At 35.9% G+C, this 20,204-nt stretch overlaps 1 protein-coding gene across 3 annotated transcripts in view; it reads right to left on the bottom strand.

Moving 5' to 3' along the window:
- LOC131046208 (uncharacterized) overlaps positions 1-14,692 on the bottom strand; it is a 95,364-nt gene extending 80,672 nt beyond the window's left edge. The window contains exons 1-6 of one of the 3 annotated variants that reach the window (XM_057979888.2): positions 14,545-14,669; positions 14,301-14,352; positions 13,991-14,066; positions 13,658-13,807; positions 13,473-13,546; positions 13,157-13,275 (exon numbers count right to left, since the gene is read on the bottom strand). In XM_057979888.2, the coding sequence (XP_057835871.2) occupies positions 13,157-13,275; positions 13,473-13,546; positions 13,658-13,807; positions 13,991-13,997 (350 nt within the window). In that variant the 5' untranslated portion in view covers positions 13,998-14,066; positions 14,301-14,352; positions 14,545-14,669. Of the gene's footprint in view, positions 1-13,156; positions 13,276-13,472; positions 13,547-13,657; positions 13,808-13,990; positions 14,067-14,300; positions 14,371-14,544 lie in introns of all 3 variants that reach the window. The other 2 variants (XM_057979886.2, XM_057979887.2) reach the window with 2 other exon arrangements.
- Between the last annotated feature and the right edge of the window lie 5,512 nt (positions 14,693-20,204).

Below are 20,204 nucleotides of genomic sequence, written 5' to 3'. Positions count from 1 at the left end.
CATTACATATGCTATCGAGTTAATACCCCGATAGCATATTAATGCCAATTCATAAATGAATCAACATTAATATGCTATCAGGTTATTAGCCCGATAGCATTTAGATCGACGCTTAACTATGTTAAGCAAGTCGTCGATCTAATCCATCTTTGTTAATGCATGGTAGCTTATGCAAGATAAGATCTTCCTAACCTTCCTGTTTTGTTATTCATCTAAATGCTTCATGTCTGATTTATATTACATATGATTATCAGATAGTACAAACATTGCTTATCATTAAGTTATCGGGTTAAATTAGCCGATACATGCTATCGGATGCATAAACATTGGCACCGATTCACATCTGTTATCGGGCTTAATTATATCGAGCATATTTGTTATCGGGTTTAATGAATACCGCTTCATTTGGCATTAAACATTGGTTAACAAATGCACCGGTTGGATTATATTCATCGTGCACTTTGAATCATCGATGTTTATCTGAAACGATTCATTAAATAGATCAGTCATTATATTATGATATTACAATATGCTATCGGGGGTTTTTGAACCGATAATCAGTATTGTGTTAATGGTATAAATGTAAAGGCACCGATCAATGGGTGCATTGATCGGTCATGCCTAAAAGGCATGACTGGTCAATACACCAATTGACCGGTTGCCTAAATGATATATATGCCAATTGAATTCATTTGGAGAAGACATAGAAAATATTAAATGATCTCTCTCCTTCAGTCCTGCAGATAAAAATCAGAATTATTAGACATTGACATAATTCCTCATATCCATATATAGCATACATAGTTCATAACTTGTTCTTTAATTGAAATTGAAATAACTTTACATGGTATCAGAGCCAAGGTAATCGAACCTTAGGCTATTCAATTTTGATAAAATTCAAGGACTAAGTTACAAACTACATCACATTTCCATAATGGCCAACGCTATCAGATTCGAAGATAGACTCGGAGGTAGTGAAGATTTTTCAGCTTGGAAGTTTAGAATCAAAATGATTTTAAGAGAAAACAAAGTTGATTCATATGTCCAAACTGAAAGTACACTACCAGAAGATGAAACCGAGAAATCCACATGGATCGAGGGAAATGATAAGGCTATTAAAATAATAGTGGATGGGGTAAGAAATAATATAATGCCCATCATTAGAAAGCAGGAGACGGCTTATAAAATGTTCAAGGCACTTGAAAAGACATTTGAGATATCAAATGCAAGTCATACTCTAGCACTAAAACGAGAAATAAATCATATCACCATGAACAAAGGGGAGACAATCAACGCCTACTTCATGCGGATATCAGTTCTAAAAGATGAACTTGCAACTCTGGACTACGAGATCCGAGGCAAAGAACTAACACTCATTGCTTTAGATGGGTTGCCTAGTGGATGGAGCACATTCGTCCAAGGCATCAGTGCAAGGTCCAAATATCCTAAGTTTGAAAGACTAAGAGATGACTGTCTACAAGAAGAATCCAGATTGAACAAGGTAGGAATAAAACAGCAGAATATAGATGAAGACTTGCAAGTCCTAAATACAAACATCAATAAAAAGTACAAAAAGAAGCAATTCAGGAAAAGAAAAGCTAAACAAGGCAAGAACACTTCTAAGAAAGACCTATCACATGTTCAATGTTATAGGTGTGACAAATTCGGACACTATGTTGCAAACTGTCCGGAGAAAGGGAAGCAAGCCACATTTGCAAAAGTGAAGAAATCTAGAACAGAAAATGACTCCGAGAACTATGTCCTCTACTCAGCACTTACAAGTCATACTTCAAACAAATCTAACTCATGGGTGATCAACAATGGTTCATCCAGACACATCACCGGCTTTAGAGAAATACTAGACTCCATGATAGAGAAAGATGATGAGGAAGTAACCATCGGAGACGATTCTTCACATCCAGTCAGAGGAATTGGAACCTGCACCATCAAACTGAAGTCAGGCATGTCACTACGACTTGAATAAGTACTATATGTTCCAGGCATCAAAAGAAATCTAATCTCCATATCAGCACTAGAAGATCAAGGATACAGAGTGACCTTCATGGAAAACAAGGTGTTGGCTTGGCCAAAGAGATCCTCCATCAAAGACGCTAAGGTCTTGATGGAACCATAGATGTCCTCATTCACACCTTGAAGATAAAACTCCTGAGGAAGTCTTTACCAAGACAAAACCAGATATCAGCCATCTTAGGATATTTGGGTGTCCGGTCTATATTCATGTACCTGAAGAGAAAAGACTAAAACTAGAACCCTCTGGAAAAAGGGGAATACTTGTAGGATACAGTGAAACTTCTAAAGCCTACAGAATCTATGTACAAGGGCAGAGAAATATTGAACTCAGTAGGGATGTAATCTTCGAAGAAGACTTAGCCTTCAAAAGGGCCCAAAATACAATAGAACCTGAAATTCATAATCCTACTCCTAACCTAGAAGAAGAACCTACTCCTGAGCTTCAGAGGGAGTATCTTGAGGAAACTATATGTGAAACACAAGACCCACCTATAGATAATCGCAAGAAAAGACCACTATGGGCCACCAAAACTATAGCAGAAGCTCAGAAGTTCGCTACTCCTTCAGGAACCTTCAGGGAAAGCAAGAGGCCTAATAAATTCATCAACTATGTTGCACTTATAAATGATCTCTCTAAAGCTGAACCTAACAATGTTTCAGATGCACTCAAACATCAAGTATGGATAGATGCCATGACTGAAGAATATCAGTCCATTATGAAGAATGATGTTTGGGAGATTGTTCCTAGGCCAACCAAGAAGTCTGTCGTGTCTTCTAAATGGTTGTTTAAAATCAAGCATGTTGCAGATGGCAGTATTGAAAAACACAAAGCCAGATTTGTAGCTAGAGGGTTCTCACAGAAGGAAGGAATAGATTACGAAGAAACATTTGCACCTATTGCCAGGTACACATCAGTAAGAGCTGTCCTAGCCATTGCAGCAACAAAGGGTTGGAAGGTACATCAGATGGATGATAGCATTCCTAAATGGCGAGATTGTGGAAGAAGTCTACTTAGAGCAACCTGAAGGGTTTGAAATTCATGATGCAAAGTCTCATGTGTATAGACTCAAGAAAGCTCTTTATGGGCTCAAACAGGCTCCGAGAGTTTGGTATGAAAGAATTGACACCTATCTCTCAAAGCTGGGTTTCTCTAAGAATGATGCAGATCCTAATCTCTACCTCAAAAGAAATAAAGGTGATATGTTAATATTAATTTTATATGTTGATGACTTATTAATTACAGGAGATGATCACCTAATAGATCAATGCAAGAAAGATCTATCCACAGAATTCGATATGAAAGACTTGGGGCTTCTTCATTACTTCCTAGGATTGGAAGTATGGCAGAATTCTGATAATATTGTACTGAACCAAGGGAAGTACACCTTGGACATATTGACAAGATTTGGAATGCTAAACTGCAGACCCATGACCTCTCCTATGGAAACCAACTTCCATAAACTTAAAGAAGCAGCAGCAGAATCAAGACCTACTGACCCCACTCAATACAGGCAGATGATTGGGTTCCTGATGTATCTAGTAAATACAAGGCCAGATATCTGCTATGTTGTTAATGCCTTAAGTCAATTCATGTGTGAACCTAAGGAGATACACCTGGTTGCAGTAAAGCATATAATGAGATATCTACAAGGTACCCTAAAAACTTGGTCTCAAATATGAAAAGGTTGACATAGATCTACATGGATTTACAGATTCAGATTGGGTTGGCAGTGTGACTGAGAGAAATAGCACTTCAGGGTGCTGCTTCAATTTAGGGTCAGCCATGATATCCTAGATCAGCAGAAAACAATCTTCAGTAGCTCAGAGTTCCACAGAGGCTGAATATATTGCAGCTTCAATGGCTGCCCGAGAAGCAGTATGGCTAAGGAAATTGCTCGTGGGATTATTTGGAGAATCTATGAAACCTACAGTCATTCAGTGTGATAATCAAAGTTGTATAAAACTTTCTGTAAATCCAGTATTTCATGACAGATCCAAACATATTGAGATTCCATATCACTATGTACGAGATATGGTTGACAGGAATGTGATAAAGTTAGAATATGTGTGTACAGAAGATCAGACTGCAGATATTCTGACCAAACCACTTTCCAGAGTGAAGGTTGATCACTTCAGAAAGGGTTTAGGTATTATAGAAAGATAATCTGCTTTGTAATCTATACTTACATATATTTAAGATGTTTAAGGTGTAAACTTCTTTGTCATGTTTGGACTATCTCTTGGCTTCTTGCCACCTGTGTTCATATCTAAGAGGTGACGATCTCTCAGATACTGAACACTTGTATGTAGACATCATAAGGTGACGATCTTATGATAGTCAAACCAGTAATCATGTTGGATCACTGGTAAGTCATGGATGTGCCATGACTATGTTGTGATACAACATTTGTACAAATGTTATTGCATTATCACAACTTGGATATGATGAGAACTTAGCACTTCTCATATGGTTATCCTTGTGTTGCATGTTAGGCAATACTGATATCACGTGTAGGTGATATCTCAACCATTGATCATGTTGGATCTCTGGTAAGTCATAGATGTGCCATGACTATGTTGTGATAAACATTTATAAATGTTATTGCACTTATCACAACTTGGATATGATGAGAAACTAACCTTTCTCATAGACTTATCCTTAAGTATTGCGTGTTAGGCAATACTGATATCATGTGTTAGGTGATATCTTGATGAATCTTACAGATCACATGTTTTTGGTGATTTCTCACATGATCAGGTGATGATTCTCTTACTTTTATCACATGTTAAAATAATACTTTATGTCACATGCTCAAGTGATGTTCTTCTATTTTGTATCATATGTCTTGATGGTACTTCTCATGTATAAATGATTTTTGCTGACTAACATTATCTTAGTTATGAAAAGGAAATGTGATGCAGGTTGCCTTATCTATCTTCCAAAGCTAAGAGGGAGTGTTAATGCATGGTAGCTTATGCAAGATAAGATCTTCCTAACCTTCCTGTTTTGTTATTCATCTACATGCTTCATGTCTGATTTATATTACATATGATTATCGGATTGTACAAACATTGCTTATCATTAAGTTATCGGGTTAAATTAGCCGATACATACTTGCTATCGGATGCATAAACATTGGCACCGATTCACATCTGTTATCGGGCTTAATTATATCGAGCATATTTGTTATCGGGTTTAATGAATACACCGCTTCATTTGGCATTAAACATTGGTTAACAAATGCACCGGTTGGATTATATTCATCGTGCACTTTGAATCATCGATGTTTATCTGAAACGATTCATTAAATAGATCAGTCATTATATTATGATATTACAATATGCTATCGGGGGTTTTTGAACCGATAATCAGTATTGTGTTAATGGTATAAATGTAAAGGCACCGATCAATGGGTGCATTGATCGGTCATGCCTAAAAGGCATGACCGGTCAATACACCAATTGACCGGTTGCGTAAATGATATATATGCCAATTGAATTCATTTGGAGAAGACATAGAAAATATTAAATGATCTCTCTCCTTCAGTCCTGCAGATAAAAATCAGAATTATTAGACATTGACATAATTCCTCATATCCATATATAGCATACATAGTTCATAACTTGTTCTTTAATTGAAATTGAAATAACTTTACAATCTTTATCCAATGCCAATATCATAATCATGATCAATGTTACAATCTGATAAACATATTCAATTCGGAAAACATAAATCAGATAATCTAATAGCATAGATGAATAAACCATAACAGAATAGAGAAGTCTTATCTTGCAGAAGCTACTAATGCATTAACACTCCCTCTTAGCTTTGGAAGATAGATAAAGTAACCTGAATCACATTTCTCTTTCATAACCAGAATAATGTCAGTCTCCAAGAATATATATCATCTATACATATGATAGGAAGTACCATCAGGACACAAGATACAAATATAAAACATCACTCTAAGTATGTGACATATAGTATCACCTAACCATGTGATATAGAAGATTCATCATTTCATTATGACAAGATATCACCTGAACACGTGATATCAGTATTGCCTAAACACGCAATACTACGGATAAACATATGAGGATGGTTAAATTCTCATCTTATCCAGGTTGTGATATGTGCACAAACATTTTATACAAATGTTTTACCACAACACCATCATGGCACATCCATGACATACCAGAGATCCAACATGATAACTGGTTTAGAGAATCATAAGATCGTCACCTTATGATGTCTGCATACAAGTGTTCATAATCTGAGAGATCGTCACCTCTTAGATATGAACACAGGGGGTGAAACCCAAAATGTCCTAACATGACAAAAGAAGTTTACACATTAAACATCTTATTTACAAAGCAGATTACCTTTCTATCATACCTAAACCTTTTCTGAAGTGATCAATCTTCACTCTGGAAAGAGGTTTGGTCAGAATGTCTGCAGTTTGATCTCCTGTACAAACATATTCTAATTGAATTACATTCCTGTCAACCATATCTCGTACATAGTGGTATGGGATCTCAATATGTTTGGACCTGTCATGGAATACTGGATTTACTGAAAGTTTTATGCAGCTCTGATTGTCACAATGAATAATAGTAGGTTTCATAAGTTCTCCAAACAATCCCACAAGCAACTTCCTAAGCCATACTGCCTCTCGGGCAGCCATAGAAGCTGCAATATATTCGGCCTCGGTGGAACTTTGAGCTACAGAAGACTGCTTTCTGCTGATCCAAGATATCATGGCTGAACCTAAACTGAAACAACACCCTGAAGTGCTTTTTCTGTCAGTCACGCTGCCAGCCCAATCTGAATCTGTAAATCCGTGTAGATCTATATCAACTTTATCATATTTAAGACCAAGGTTTAGGGTACCTTGTAAGTATCTCATAATATGTTTTACTGCCACCAAGTGTATCTCCTTAGGTTCATACATAAACTGACTTAGAGCATTAACAGCATAACAAATATATGTCCTTGTATTTAATAGATACATTAGGGACCCAATCATCTACCTGTACTGAGTAGGATCAGTGGACTGTGATTTTGTTGCTGCTTCTTTAAGTTTATGTAAGTTGGTTTCCATAGGAGAGGTCATGGGCCTACAGTTTAGCATTCTGAATCTCATCAAAATGTCCAAGGTGTACTTTCCTTTGTTTAGTACAATATTATTGGAATTTTGCCATACTTCTAACCCTAGGAAGTAATGAAGTAGTCCCAAGTCCTTCATATCAAATTCTATGGATAGATCTTTCTTGCATTGATCTATAAGGTGATCATCTCCTGTGATTAACATATAAAATCAATATTAGCATATCACCTTTATTTCTTTTGTAGTAGAGATTAGGATTTGCATCATTTTTAGTGAAACCTAGTTTTGAGAGATAGGTGTCAATTCTTTCATACCAGGCTCTGGGAGCCTGTTTGAGCCCATAGAGAGCTTTCTTAAGTCTACATACATGAGACTCTGCATTATGAATTTCAAACCCTTCAGGTTGCTCTAGGTAGACTTCTTCTGAGATCTCACCATTTAAAAATGTTGTCTTAACATCCATCTGGTGTACCTTCCATCCCTTTGCTGCTGCAATGGCTAGTATAGCTCTTACCCATGTATATCTGGCAACAGGTGCAAATGTTTCTTCATAATCTATTCCTTCCCTTTGTGAGAACCCTCTAGCTACAAATCTGGCCTTGTGTTTTTCAATACTGCCATCTGCAGCATGTTTGATCTTGAAAAGCCATTTAGATGAAACAACAGATTTCTTAGTTGGCCTAGGAACAATCTCCCAAACATCATTCTTCATAATGGATTGATACTCTTCAGACATGGCATCCTTCCATACTTGATGTTCAAGTGCATCTGATACATTGTTTGGTTCAACTATAGAGAGATCATTCATAAGGGCAACATAGCTAGTGAATTTATTAGGCCTTTTACTTTCCCTGAAGGTTCCTGAAGGAGCAGCATAGTTCTGAGCTTCTGTTACAGTCTTGGTGGCCCATTGTGGTCTTTTCTTGAGTTTTTCTCTAAGTGGGTTTTGAGTTTCACCTATAGTCTCCTCAGGATTCTCCCTCTGAAGCTCAGGAGTAGGATCTTCTTCTATGTTAGGAGTAGGGATATAGATTTCAGGTTCTATTGTACTTTGGGCTCTTTTGAAGGCTAAGTCTTCTTCAAAGATTACATCCCTACTAAGTTCAATATTTCTTTGACCTTGTATATAAATTCTATAGGCCTTGGATGTTTCACTATATCCTACAAGTATTCCCTTTTTTCCAGAAGGTTCTAGTTTTAGTCTTTTTTCTTTAGGTACATGTATATAGACAGGACACCCAAATATCCTAAGGTGGCTGATATCTGGCTTTATTTTGGTGAAGACTTCCTCAGGAGTTTTATCTTCAAGGTGGGAGTGAGGACATTTGTTTTGTATATATACCGCAGTGCTAGTTGCTTCTGCCCAAAGTTTGATATTTAGATTTTGATCAAGTATCATGGCTTTGGCAGCTTCTACAATAGTCCTATTTTTCCTCTCAGCTACCCCATTTTGTTGAGGATTATAAGGTATTGTTAACTCCCTCTTAATCCCTGAATTTTTACAAAAATCTTTAAATAATTCTGAAGTATATTCCCCCCCATTGTCAGTTCTTAGGGTTTTAATTTTATTTCCTGAGTAGTTCTCCGTTAGTGATTTGAATTCTTTAAACCTATTGAGGATCTCTTTTGATTCTTTACATTTCAGAAAGCAGATCCAAGTTTTCCTAGAGTAATCATCAACAAATATTACATAATACAAAAATCCCCCTAGAGAGGGTTCGGACATAGGTCCACATACATCAGAATGAACTAATTCTAATATTTTGCTTGTCTTCTTAGTACTATTTTGGAAGGCACCCTTGGTATTTTTACCTAGGGCACATCCCTTGCACGCCTTTGAATGATATTGCTTCAACTTAGGTAGACCTGTGACAAGATTTCCCATAGATGATAAAGCCCTATAATTCAGGTGGCCTAGTCTTCTATGCCACACCTCATTTGCGTTAGTATTTAGGACTTGAAGGTCTTCATCTATGTTCTTTTGTTTTATTCCAATTTTGTTCAATCTCGACTCTTCTTGGAGACAATCATCTCTTAATCTTTCAAACTTAGGATATTTGGACCTTGCACTAATGCCTTGGACAAATGTATTCCATCCACTGGGCAACCCATCTAGAGCAATGAGTGTCAATTCTTTACTCTGGATCTCATAATCAAGGGTTGCAAGTTCATCTCTTAGGGTTGATATTTCGCATGAAGTAGGAGTTGATTGTCTCCCCTTTGTTCATCGTGATATGATTTATCTCTCGTTTCAATGCCAGAGTACGACTTGCATTTGATATCTCAAATGTCCTTTCAAGTGCTTTGAACATTTTGTAAGCCGTCTCTTGTTTCTTTATGATGGGCATTATGTTGTTTCTTACCCCATCAACTATTATTTTAATAGCCTTTTCATTTCCCTCAATCCATGCTGTTTTGTCAGGTTCATTCTTGGGTGCTGCACTTTCAGTTTGAACATATGAATCAACTTTGTTTTCTCTCAAAATCATTTTGATTCTAAACTTCCAAGTTGAAAAATCATCGCTACCTCCGAGTCTATCTTCGAATCTAATAGCGATGGCCATTTTGGAAATGTGATGTAATATATAATTTTGTTCTTGAATTATTCAGAAATTGAATAGCCTCAAATTCGATTAACCTGGCTCTAATACCATGTAAAGTTTTATTCAATTGCAATAAAAGAACAAATTATATATGTGAGAATTTTATATGATTATATTGTCTAATAATCTGATTGTTTTGTTGCAAGCTGAAGGAGAGAGATCATTAATATTTTTTATATATCTTCTCCAAATGATTCATGTCGGGCTTTATATGTTTTAGAAGACCGGTCAATAGATGTCTTGACCAGTCATGTCTTTTAGACATGACCGATCAAGGCACCTATTGATCGGTGTCTTTCCATATTGCACATCCCGATTTCGGTTATGTTTGGTAACTAACATTTAATACTTAAACACTCGGTTGAAACGGTGTTAGTTATGATGCTTTGTTAATGGCCCGATTATAAATGTTTATCGGTATGAATTAAACCCGATAACAAATAGCATTACATATGCTATCGGGTTATTAGCCCGATAGCATTTAGATCGACGCTTAACTATGTTAAGCAAGTCGTCGATCTAATCCATCTTTATCCAATGCCAATATCATAATCATGATCAATGTTACAATCTGATAAACATATTCAGTTCGAAAAGCATAAATCAGATAATCTAATAGCATAGATGAATAAACCATAACAGAATAAAGGAGATTAATGGGTTAGAGAAGTCTTATCTTGCAAAAGCTACTAATGCATTAACAAGTTAGAGTAGGAGAAGGCAAAGATTGTTCCCAAACATGGTTGTAAAGAACAATTGATTTCATTGAAGTTATGGTGAAATTGATTTGTTACTTCAACAACTTACATGGTCTTTGCTCCTCAATTTGCTTTCATGTAATTAGATTGAGTGGAAGAATTTGTTGAATGTATTTATGTGGAATCCGCCTAATCCATACCACTAGCTGCTTGTAAGTGCGCCTTGTGTGGTCAACTGGAGTGATATGAGCTTAACTTCGAATCGTTATGCGTCCATTATTTATGCATTAAATTGAATGATGATCAATGTTGATGGTAATGATTTGAACATCTTTGAAATATCCTTAGAAGATTGCACCGAGCTTGTGTCAAATTGTTCAAGTTGATGGTGAGACTTCATTTGGTAGGGTTCCATATAGTCATTCATCCATGTTCTTACATTCTAGGCCTTAGAATAGACCTTCTCAACCCTTTCCTTTTGCCATTTTTTCAAAATCGAGTTAGTTTAGGACAAAGAGCATCACCATATAGCAACACCAGATGATCGAGTTCCAGCAAATCAAGCATTCAGGGATTTAAATGTAAGTCCCCGTGTGATTTCAGCATAATCACATCAACCAACAGAGCTTATCCACACGTAGTGACCCTACATTCATGAACCTTGGAGTCTTCTCGAGTGATCCTTACGCTAATCTTCAGCATCTGAGAGATTTTGTTCAAGAGAGGATAAGATACTTTTTTGGTATTTTATTTTGTGTTTGCATGCACATGAAAAACACATCATCAAGTACGTTTTTGGTACATTCACACAAAAATAATATATATATATACAGACATACATATATATATCTATGTATGTATGTATGTATGTACATAGCTAAAAAATAGAATTAAGTTTAGAATGTCATATACCAATACATGTGCTAAACAAAACCATTACAAATTTCAAAGTTTGAAATATAACATACTAATTTAAATTCAGTTTTCAATATCAAAAAGATCAAACTAGAATCCCATGATAGATAAGTTCTGAGTTCACTAATCAGCACTGTCTTAAGAATATCAAAAAGCTCAAACTAGAATCACTAAACATTTTGAAAATATTTCGGCATCTAAAAATGCGAACCCTAGATACCCACAGGAGATTCATTTTAGAATCCGATTCCGGTACATTTCGTACCAGGAATCGCTCGAAAAATCCCATGATTCAGCAGCTTAGCTTGAACCTGCATGCAAGCTGTAATTTGTCAGCTCTTATCATAGCTGAATATAACCTGGACCTGCTCAATAAGTACATAGCAAGCATTTCTTGGAGAAGTAAAGGGTCTAGGTTGCAAGGTTGAATTCTTCTAAATCAATAGGCCATGACAGTGTGACACTGGTTGGACATTTATTGTTAATTGGCTGGATCTATCAACATGCTTATGTACATATCTAATGGTTACAGAAAACAATCAGATTTAGCTCTATATACAGGCTAGCCTATTTCCCTTTCAATAATCTGAAAAAGTATTAAGTAATCCCTCCAGACACTGGGATAAAGCCTAAAGGACAAAAGTAAAGAAGAGCTCCGCATAGACCTTGCACAACCCTTAATAGAGAACAGCTTGCCAAATGAGTGTTTTAGTTCCACCGCCAGCCCAGCCATTAGACTGATATTATCAGCCACTATTAGATTGATGTCTACAAATAGACTCAATCGGAATCCCCCAAACCACTAGAAATGTCTGTTCAAAATTTTCTACTTTGACTCTTTTATTTGTGGAGATGATAAAATATTTCTGAGCCAGCATACTTAGAGATTACTAAATATGGCTGATTCCACCAGCGATAAAAGATAAGAGTCATGCTGAAAGAGAATATAAACTGGGATAGTTGGAGGAAATAAACAAATGAGATAAATAATTAAAACTTCTCAATTATTAATACTTAAAGTCCAATGCTAGGTCTCTACATAGAGTTTTTAATTGCAGCCATAATCAGGCAAGGTAGCCTTCCTTTAGAGCAGGATAAACCACCATACACAGCACAAAAGAAATGCATAGAATTGATAGAGATACATGTAAATAAATCAATTTTAGTAAATGGCCACTACGAATCAATCTGGTCTCAGGGAAGTAGGAAATCATATAAAATTTACCTAAAGAAAAATAAAATGAAGGGGCCTGAAAATCATGATTGGGCTAATAAGTCTGAAGATAATCTCATTTGTGGATCTCCAAATTTTAATCAAGATAGCCTGATTTCCATATAAACTACCTGTTGAAACATAATTAAAATAAGAAGAAAAATCTTAACTCCTTGTTAGCCAAAAAAGGCAGCCTTACGATAGAACTGAGAAATGCTATTAGTCTAGACTATGGTTAACACAAAAGGATGAAAATTATAAAAAGGAATGTGACACCGACAATCATTAATTTTGTACCATGACATCACTCTACTTATGAAATATATTTTTTTTTAAGATGAAGCTAAAAATAACTAAAGGCTCAATCTTTCTTCATCTTCATCACCATGCGCGCCCCTATCCTGCACCCTCCACAAAACACATACAAAGGAAAAAAACGACACTTGGCAGTATATGCACACAAGTCCTCACACATATTCAGAATTGAAAAAAAATTAAAATGAATCTTTTAATTTGCAACCAATCTAATGCCCGCCTGACATAGTGTCATACATAAAGTTCATTGTGTTATAAGTGCTGATTATGAACCTTTCCAACAAAGTCACTTCTGATTGAAGTTGGGTAGCTCGCTCCTTTGCATCTTTCTCAGGCATCAACTGCCCCAGTTTTCTTTCACTTTCTTCAATTCGTTGCCTGAGTTTTTTATCCTGCGATATTCAATATAAAATCAGATGGAAACCGAGATCATACAGAAAAGTCTGCAACATTAATGCATTTATATGGTTCATCGATCCCTAAAAGTGATCATCATAATGCTTCATTCCTTACATCACTTTGAAGCAAGATAAATGCAGTTCAAAACTATTTAAGAATTCTATACGAGATATCAATAGGCAGCACCAACCCGATTTTCAGCACATTGGCGATACAATGCGATCTCATCTTGACAAAAAGGTTCAATATCATTTATTTGCAAGCCTGAAATGATCAGCAATTGACTCAATATTCCACTTCATATGTCCACCTGTCAGAAAAGGAAAAAAAGCATCCAAATCCCAAAAAATGTGGCAAATGAGAAATTTAACTTACAGAGAAAAAGTTTCTTCAAAAGTCCATCACACAGATCAACACCCTCTAGGACATGAGAAGCAATGTCTGGAGGGACAAGAGGTGACGGTAAACCCAACATGAGGTCATCCCCAACAAGAACGGTCTCCTCCATTGGTTCCTCTTTACCAACTACACAATCATAGGGGATAATGAATAACCTTAAACAACACAAAATCATGCAAGTAAGGAAATTAAAAGACATACAGAACAATAAATTGGATGCCCTCCGAATATAAAAATGCGTATGAACACTACAAATAAACTATAATCATTGAATATAAATTTATATCGTCCAGATGTTAAGTTTCGTACCATCCATGATTGCCCAGAAGTCTAGCGAACCCTTGTACGACAACTTGCAATGCTTCCGAGCTAAGTTATTCCAAACCTACAATCAAGTATGCTCCCAAACTTAGTAATGAAATATTAAACAGTCGAAATAACTGAAATAGCTTGAATCTATACAAATTCCGGCATTTCTTTTTACACCTTAACTGTTTATATCATAATTTCCTTTGAAAACTTATAGAGCCATCTGATTGTGCTTGTGGTTCTAATTTGATTATCAAAATAGGCCACCCTAACAGCATAGGATCACATTAAAGATACAAATAAGACTTACAGTTATTCAAAATATCAATATCGAATGCAGTACCCACAATGAATACAAAATGCTGCAACCAATTATCATACTTTGGAAGACACTTGGTCTTATCAAAATTTATGGAATTTGAGGAAAAACCCGAGGGAGCACAAAACAAGGAAATACACAAGAGTTTACAACAAGATGCCAAAACGAACAACAAATTCAAATCCTTTGTCTACAAGAATAATGATTGTTAAGGGTTTAGGGTTTATGAATATACTTCAACACTGTGAAGGCTCTTTAAAAAGCGTCTCCAACGTTTTCTAGGCGGAGTGGACAAAAAATTAGCAGAGTTTGTGGCAGACGAAAGAGAACGAGATTTAAACCATCGCAGCCCTTAATAAAATGGTTAAGGGAATTTAGGCTAATTAATTAGTCCAAATGCAATCAGGTTAATTCATTTACATTAACGTTAGAGTTCGATTCATAAAGAATAGTAATAAATGTGATAATTAATTTCTATATTTCTTTATTTTTAAACATTTATCACATAAGTGAAATAAAATAGTTAAATAATTAGTTCAAATGCAATCAAGTTAATTAATTTAGATTAATGTTAGAGTTCGATTCATAAAGAATAGTAATAAATGTGATAATTAATTTTATATTCATTTTAGATAAGTTTATATATATAATGTGGAGAGATTTTTATTTTTTTAAACATTTATCACATTAAGTGAAATAAAATAGTTAGATAATTAATATAGATTTATTTGAAATAAATCTACCAATAACATATATAATTGTATAATGTAAATAGTCATTCATGATATAGTGTGATGTTTAAATCATGGAATTGTTGTAGTCATCAACATTCAAACTCTTGTTCCTTGTGATTATGGGCATTATGTCTTCAATGATCTATTGTGCTTTGAAATAACCTTATCCCTATGTTTACGAGAAAGCACAAAAAATGCAATCAATGTACAGAGATGCTTAGGATTTCCAAGGTGGGCACCATTCTAACACTTACGTTTGCTTCTATCGACACTCATGCAATGGCTCCTTTATTTATTGATGGTTGCAGGAATTGGAGCAATCCATTCCATACTTGCAGCGATTTTTGTCAATGGTGAGTGCTCAAGGAGAGCCCTAAAATACTGCCTAACCCTCCTTTTTCAAGCCATGGTGACCCTGGCTCTGTTATGACTGACATAATTTCAAACTTACATGATGGGTGATTTTGTGGTGCGCATTGTTGATGAACCTACTACTTTCTGCATCTCGAGATCAAGCATTGACCCAATCTCTATCGATATCGAGTGTCGATCCATTCTCATTTGTTGCATGAGTAGGTAGCCTTTGGTGGACCAGTTTGTCAAGTGGATGAAAGTTACTTGGTGCAACTTGACTACTCCTAACACTGAAATCCTTTATTTTGGTTTCTTATTGCTTCATTTTTCCTCTGTTAAAGTTTGTATTTGTGTGAAGTAGAATTCCCCTTGGTTCTATGGGAAGTTGGGCCTATTTATCTCCACTTGGCATCCTTTTTCTAATCCCATTGTTGCAATTATCACTTTTGTTCCAATTTGGATTAGGTTATACAATCTTCCTTTGATCATGCAGGATTCATGGCTCATTAAGGATATGATCAAACATATTGGCTCCTTTGTTAAGTTGGATTCAAAACCAGTGACTCCACTTTGTAGATACACTAGGGTTTGTGTCATCATTGACTTCTCTAAGTTGGTGCATCATTTTGTCTCGATTCACTCTTCTCATGGCACCTGGACCCAATTTTTAAACTATGAAGGCCTTCCTTTCATATGCTTTAGCTGCAACAAGCTTGGTCATATGGTGGTTGGGTGCTCCTCCTCCATGTTTGATGCCCCGAGGAGCTTAAGTCTCAAAAAGTGGGTCAAGAAGCCTAGTAATCCCAATCTTGACTTTATATGGCAGAATCATGAGAAATTTTTGTCAACTAATGTGGTTCCCAACCCTGCAACAATGGCTTCCAATATGGTTGCCTCTCGTGTGGATCCTACCCCATCTCAACCCATTATGTCCACCCCCCCCCCCCACCTCCATGCCTATTGAAGACCCCCTAGTCTTAATCGGCTTGATGTAGACTTTGTTAGTAATGGACATGAATTTGAGGACTCTTATCCCTTTATGGATGATTTGGATGACAAAATTGTTGATTATTATGACCTAGATGATATGGTGGTTCCTATGAAAAATTGCACAATCTCTCAAACAACTAGTGCCATCTCTAAACCTAACATTACAATCAAAAAAAGGAAGGGATGCAAATTTGAAGCTAAGAAGCTATGTATTGAAGGTCGTGATGTGGTTGATGATGGTACGCAATGGACCATGGATGCCCTCATCACTAGGAGTGGGAGGAAGGGGATAGCCAAAAAGGCTAGTTGAGGAGCTCCTAAATAGTGGTTGATCTTATAGTTTCTATGTTGTAATAGCATTGTTGCTATGTTGCCTTATCTGCTCTAAGCACTCTATTAGTTGTTAAGCTCTCTTAAGGTCTCTTTAGCTAGACTATTACTATTTGTGCTCCCTATTCATGAGTCTGAAGCGGTCTTAATTCTTTTATTTGTTATTATAATGGGAATGGGCCCCAATCCCAAAATTTACCTACCAAACGAAAAATTAAACGATAAACTAATTAAAAATAATTATCAGAAACTTATTTTAAAAATATTTTTTTTAATCACAAATTATTGTTATGAATGATCTATATAATCATTAAGATAAAATAATGTTAAAAAACACAAATTACTATAAGGAAGAAGAATGAAGAGGCATAAAGAGAGCATAAAGAATAACTATTATTTTTTGTTTAAATATTTTTTTCTATTTTTTTCATTTCCATTTTTTTTTAATATTTCAACACTATTCAATTTTAGTTTTTCTTTCCTCATTCTTTTGTAATTTTATTACATGGCTATTTTTTTGAAAAAAAAAGTATTTTGATAGCAGTTTCTTTTTAGACACTCAATATTGAAAGTCAATAGTTTTATTCTAATTTTCTATTTATATTTGTACTCTAATTTTATATTTCTATATTTCTTTTTAGTATAAAAATATATCCTAATCTCATCCACACATTTTTTATTATTTTCTTGTTATTAATTATAATACAACATAAATAATAAAAAATTATTTGCATCTAGAAGTTTCCATTAAAAATGGTGCGGCAGGAGCCTCTGGTGCGGCGGGAGCCTCTGCAACGAAGGTCATGGAATAGGGATGAACCCTCGCAGTTTCTGCATAGGAAAACATGGCATTGGGAGAAGGAGATTGAACGATTCAAGTCAAAAAATAATGCAGTGGCTACAGGTATGAACTTCATCTCGATGGGAGAGAGGAAAGACAGAATCCCTCTTAATAGGTAGGAGGAAAACTCTAAGCGAAATCATGATGGATTATGGAATGGATCAGGTCTGAAGAACACCAAAGGATCCTTCAGAGTTGATCCTAGGGCATGGGTGGATCCAAGAAGAGATTTTTGATTTAAAAACCGAAACAAAAATAACTAATGGTAAACAAAACCATGGGGTGGAGGAATTCGTTGGACCAACAAATTTTTGGGAGAAGCTAAGCAGAGAAGAGATCCAGCTTTTGTGAAGAAATTTGGGAGTAAAACGGTTGTGCTTACTCCAAACTTTCTTAAAACATTTGTGAATCGATTAAAGGATAGGTCGTTATTTGTCGAGTGGAATGGATCTGAGAGTTTGTAGGAGGAGATTATGGCTCGGTGGAGAGAATCTTATCCAAGCAAGTTATGCATTCGACCCCTTCAAAATAAGTTTTTTCTTATAGAGTGCATAGATCCTAATTTGGAAATGGATCTACTCTATGGTATGAATGTTTTTTTCAAGGGTTCTAGTTTTTATAGAATCAACTAGAACTTAGGGTTTGACCCTCGAAAACATAATATAGTCAAAAAACAAATATGGATTAGTTTGGTAGGCCTTCCATCTTGTTGGTTCCCAAATTAGGTTTTATGCTTTAAAAGCCACCAATACATTCAATCCAATTTCTATGAAGCAGACAACTTCAATTGTGGAAATTATCACAAGGATTGGACCAACTGACAAGGATTATGCAAATCCTTCTACGCTTTGGGCTCTGCAAAACCCAGGAGGGTAATCCCTTTAGTGAATTTCTTGATCTCTGCACCACACTCAAAGATTCACTAAAATAAAGCAGATGATCTCATAAGTAGGCTCAACAACAGGGAGAATGCTCAAGGATGGCAAATCCTTCAGTGATCCTCAACCTAACTGGAGCATGAGACGGGTAAGATAAATAATAATAGACATGAAATGAAAGGTATTCTGATAATCAACAAATTATAACGATTCGGCATTGAATTTGAACACAAGACTGATATTTAAAAACAATTATAAACTGCGATCGGTGCCTTACTCCATTGGGTACCTGAAGATACAAAATGTAAACTGAAAATGCGACAAAACTTTACCTAATAGTATAAGATCTAAGATAATATTGCCTTACAATATATCTCATTTGTAATCCCAACCTAAACTACTTATCAAAATCCCTGCATAAGCCCCATCACTCTGTAATCCCACTCAAGAATTTAATCGACCCCTTAGGTCAAAGCATGAAATGAAAAATTACATACATCATAATAATGCAACAAATGAAAAAAAAACCCTTGATTATACTCATTCGAAAGATGATAGAATTATACACTGGAGAGAAATAGATCATAATTTTATTTTTATTGAATAAAATTACTACTTCTGTCACAGAATAAAATTTGCATATAACTCCTTCAAGAACCTACACAAAGCTTGACACTAAATGCTTTTCATTTTTTCTGTAAATGACTTTACAACTTTCCCACTTCACCTAGACTCACTACTAGAACCAGAAAAGGAAACCAAAGGAACTAGAATTTTCGAACCCTCTAGAGACTCCCCAAATATGAACCCCTCAAATGGCCTTGATTTCCCTTTTTATAGAAGAAAACGAAGCAACAATATTAAGGCCAAAAGACACATGTCAACAGTAGATTTACTCTCTGCAATTGGGCCTAAAAGGCCATATGCGATTTTGTTACAAAAATATTCTATATCCATGCGCTGGCACCTGTGAATCAAAATTTTTAACTGAAAAATTGGTAGAAGCAAAACCACTTGAGTCATGCCATTATCACCCTGATGCCTTTGGATGAAATGTAAGATGTTACGTTCAATTCAACTGAGCGTTTCCCTTCTTGGAAGGGATACTAGGTCCCGGTAAGAACAAAAGTCACCTCTAAACTAGAAGAGGAGCTCGAACCTTCATGCCCAGGATCAAAGAAAGTGGAAGGGGAAACCTAAGGGGAAACACAATATGTTGGGGAGGGGTCCCAACTTCCATGCAATCACAGATATGACTGGCTACCACTCCCCACACAAACAAATCCTTCTTTCAATCCTCTGTGAGCTCCTTCTTCAAACCCCCTGTCATCCAGTGGCAGAGTAGAAGTAGAGGATGTGCCATGCGTGGCCTTTCTTTATAAGAAAAGGATTTCATGCCCCCTCTGGAAATCCTTCTCACTTTCACAACCCCTCTAACAATAAACAAACTCACACAGGAAACACCCATCTGGTATCACAGAGCACACAACAACTCCATGCACGACCTTGCTCAAACATCATCTTCCTTGCTAAGGAAAGAACTGCTCTCAGAAAATGAAAAGGCTTCTTTTCTCTTCTACCAAATAAGTCACCACCCCATTGTAATTATAACCAAAAACACTTCATCTGGTGATGCTCATTCATGTGAAAAATCATCATTTTAATGCTTTCAACTCACCCTGCCAGCTATGGATTCTAGAAATCGTGTCAATCACATCCACTGCATCCTGCTAAGGTTCATTTTATGTGAACAATTTTGTTCTGATTT

This window comes from Cryptomeria japonica, chromosome 2, assembly GCF_030272615.1.
Source record: "Cryptomeria japonica chromosome 2, Sugi_1.0, whole genome shotgun sequence".
NCBI classification, from domain to species: Eukaryota; Viridiplantae; Streptophyta; class Pinopsida; order Cupressales; family Cupressaceae; genus Cryptomeria; species Cryptomeria japonica.
This window is presented reverse-complemented; position numbering and strand designations above follow the sequence as displayed.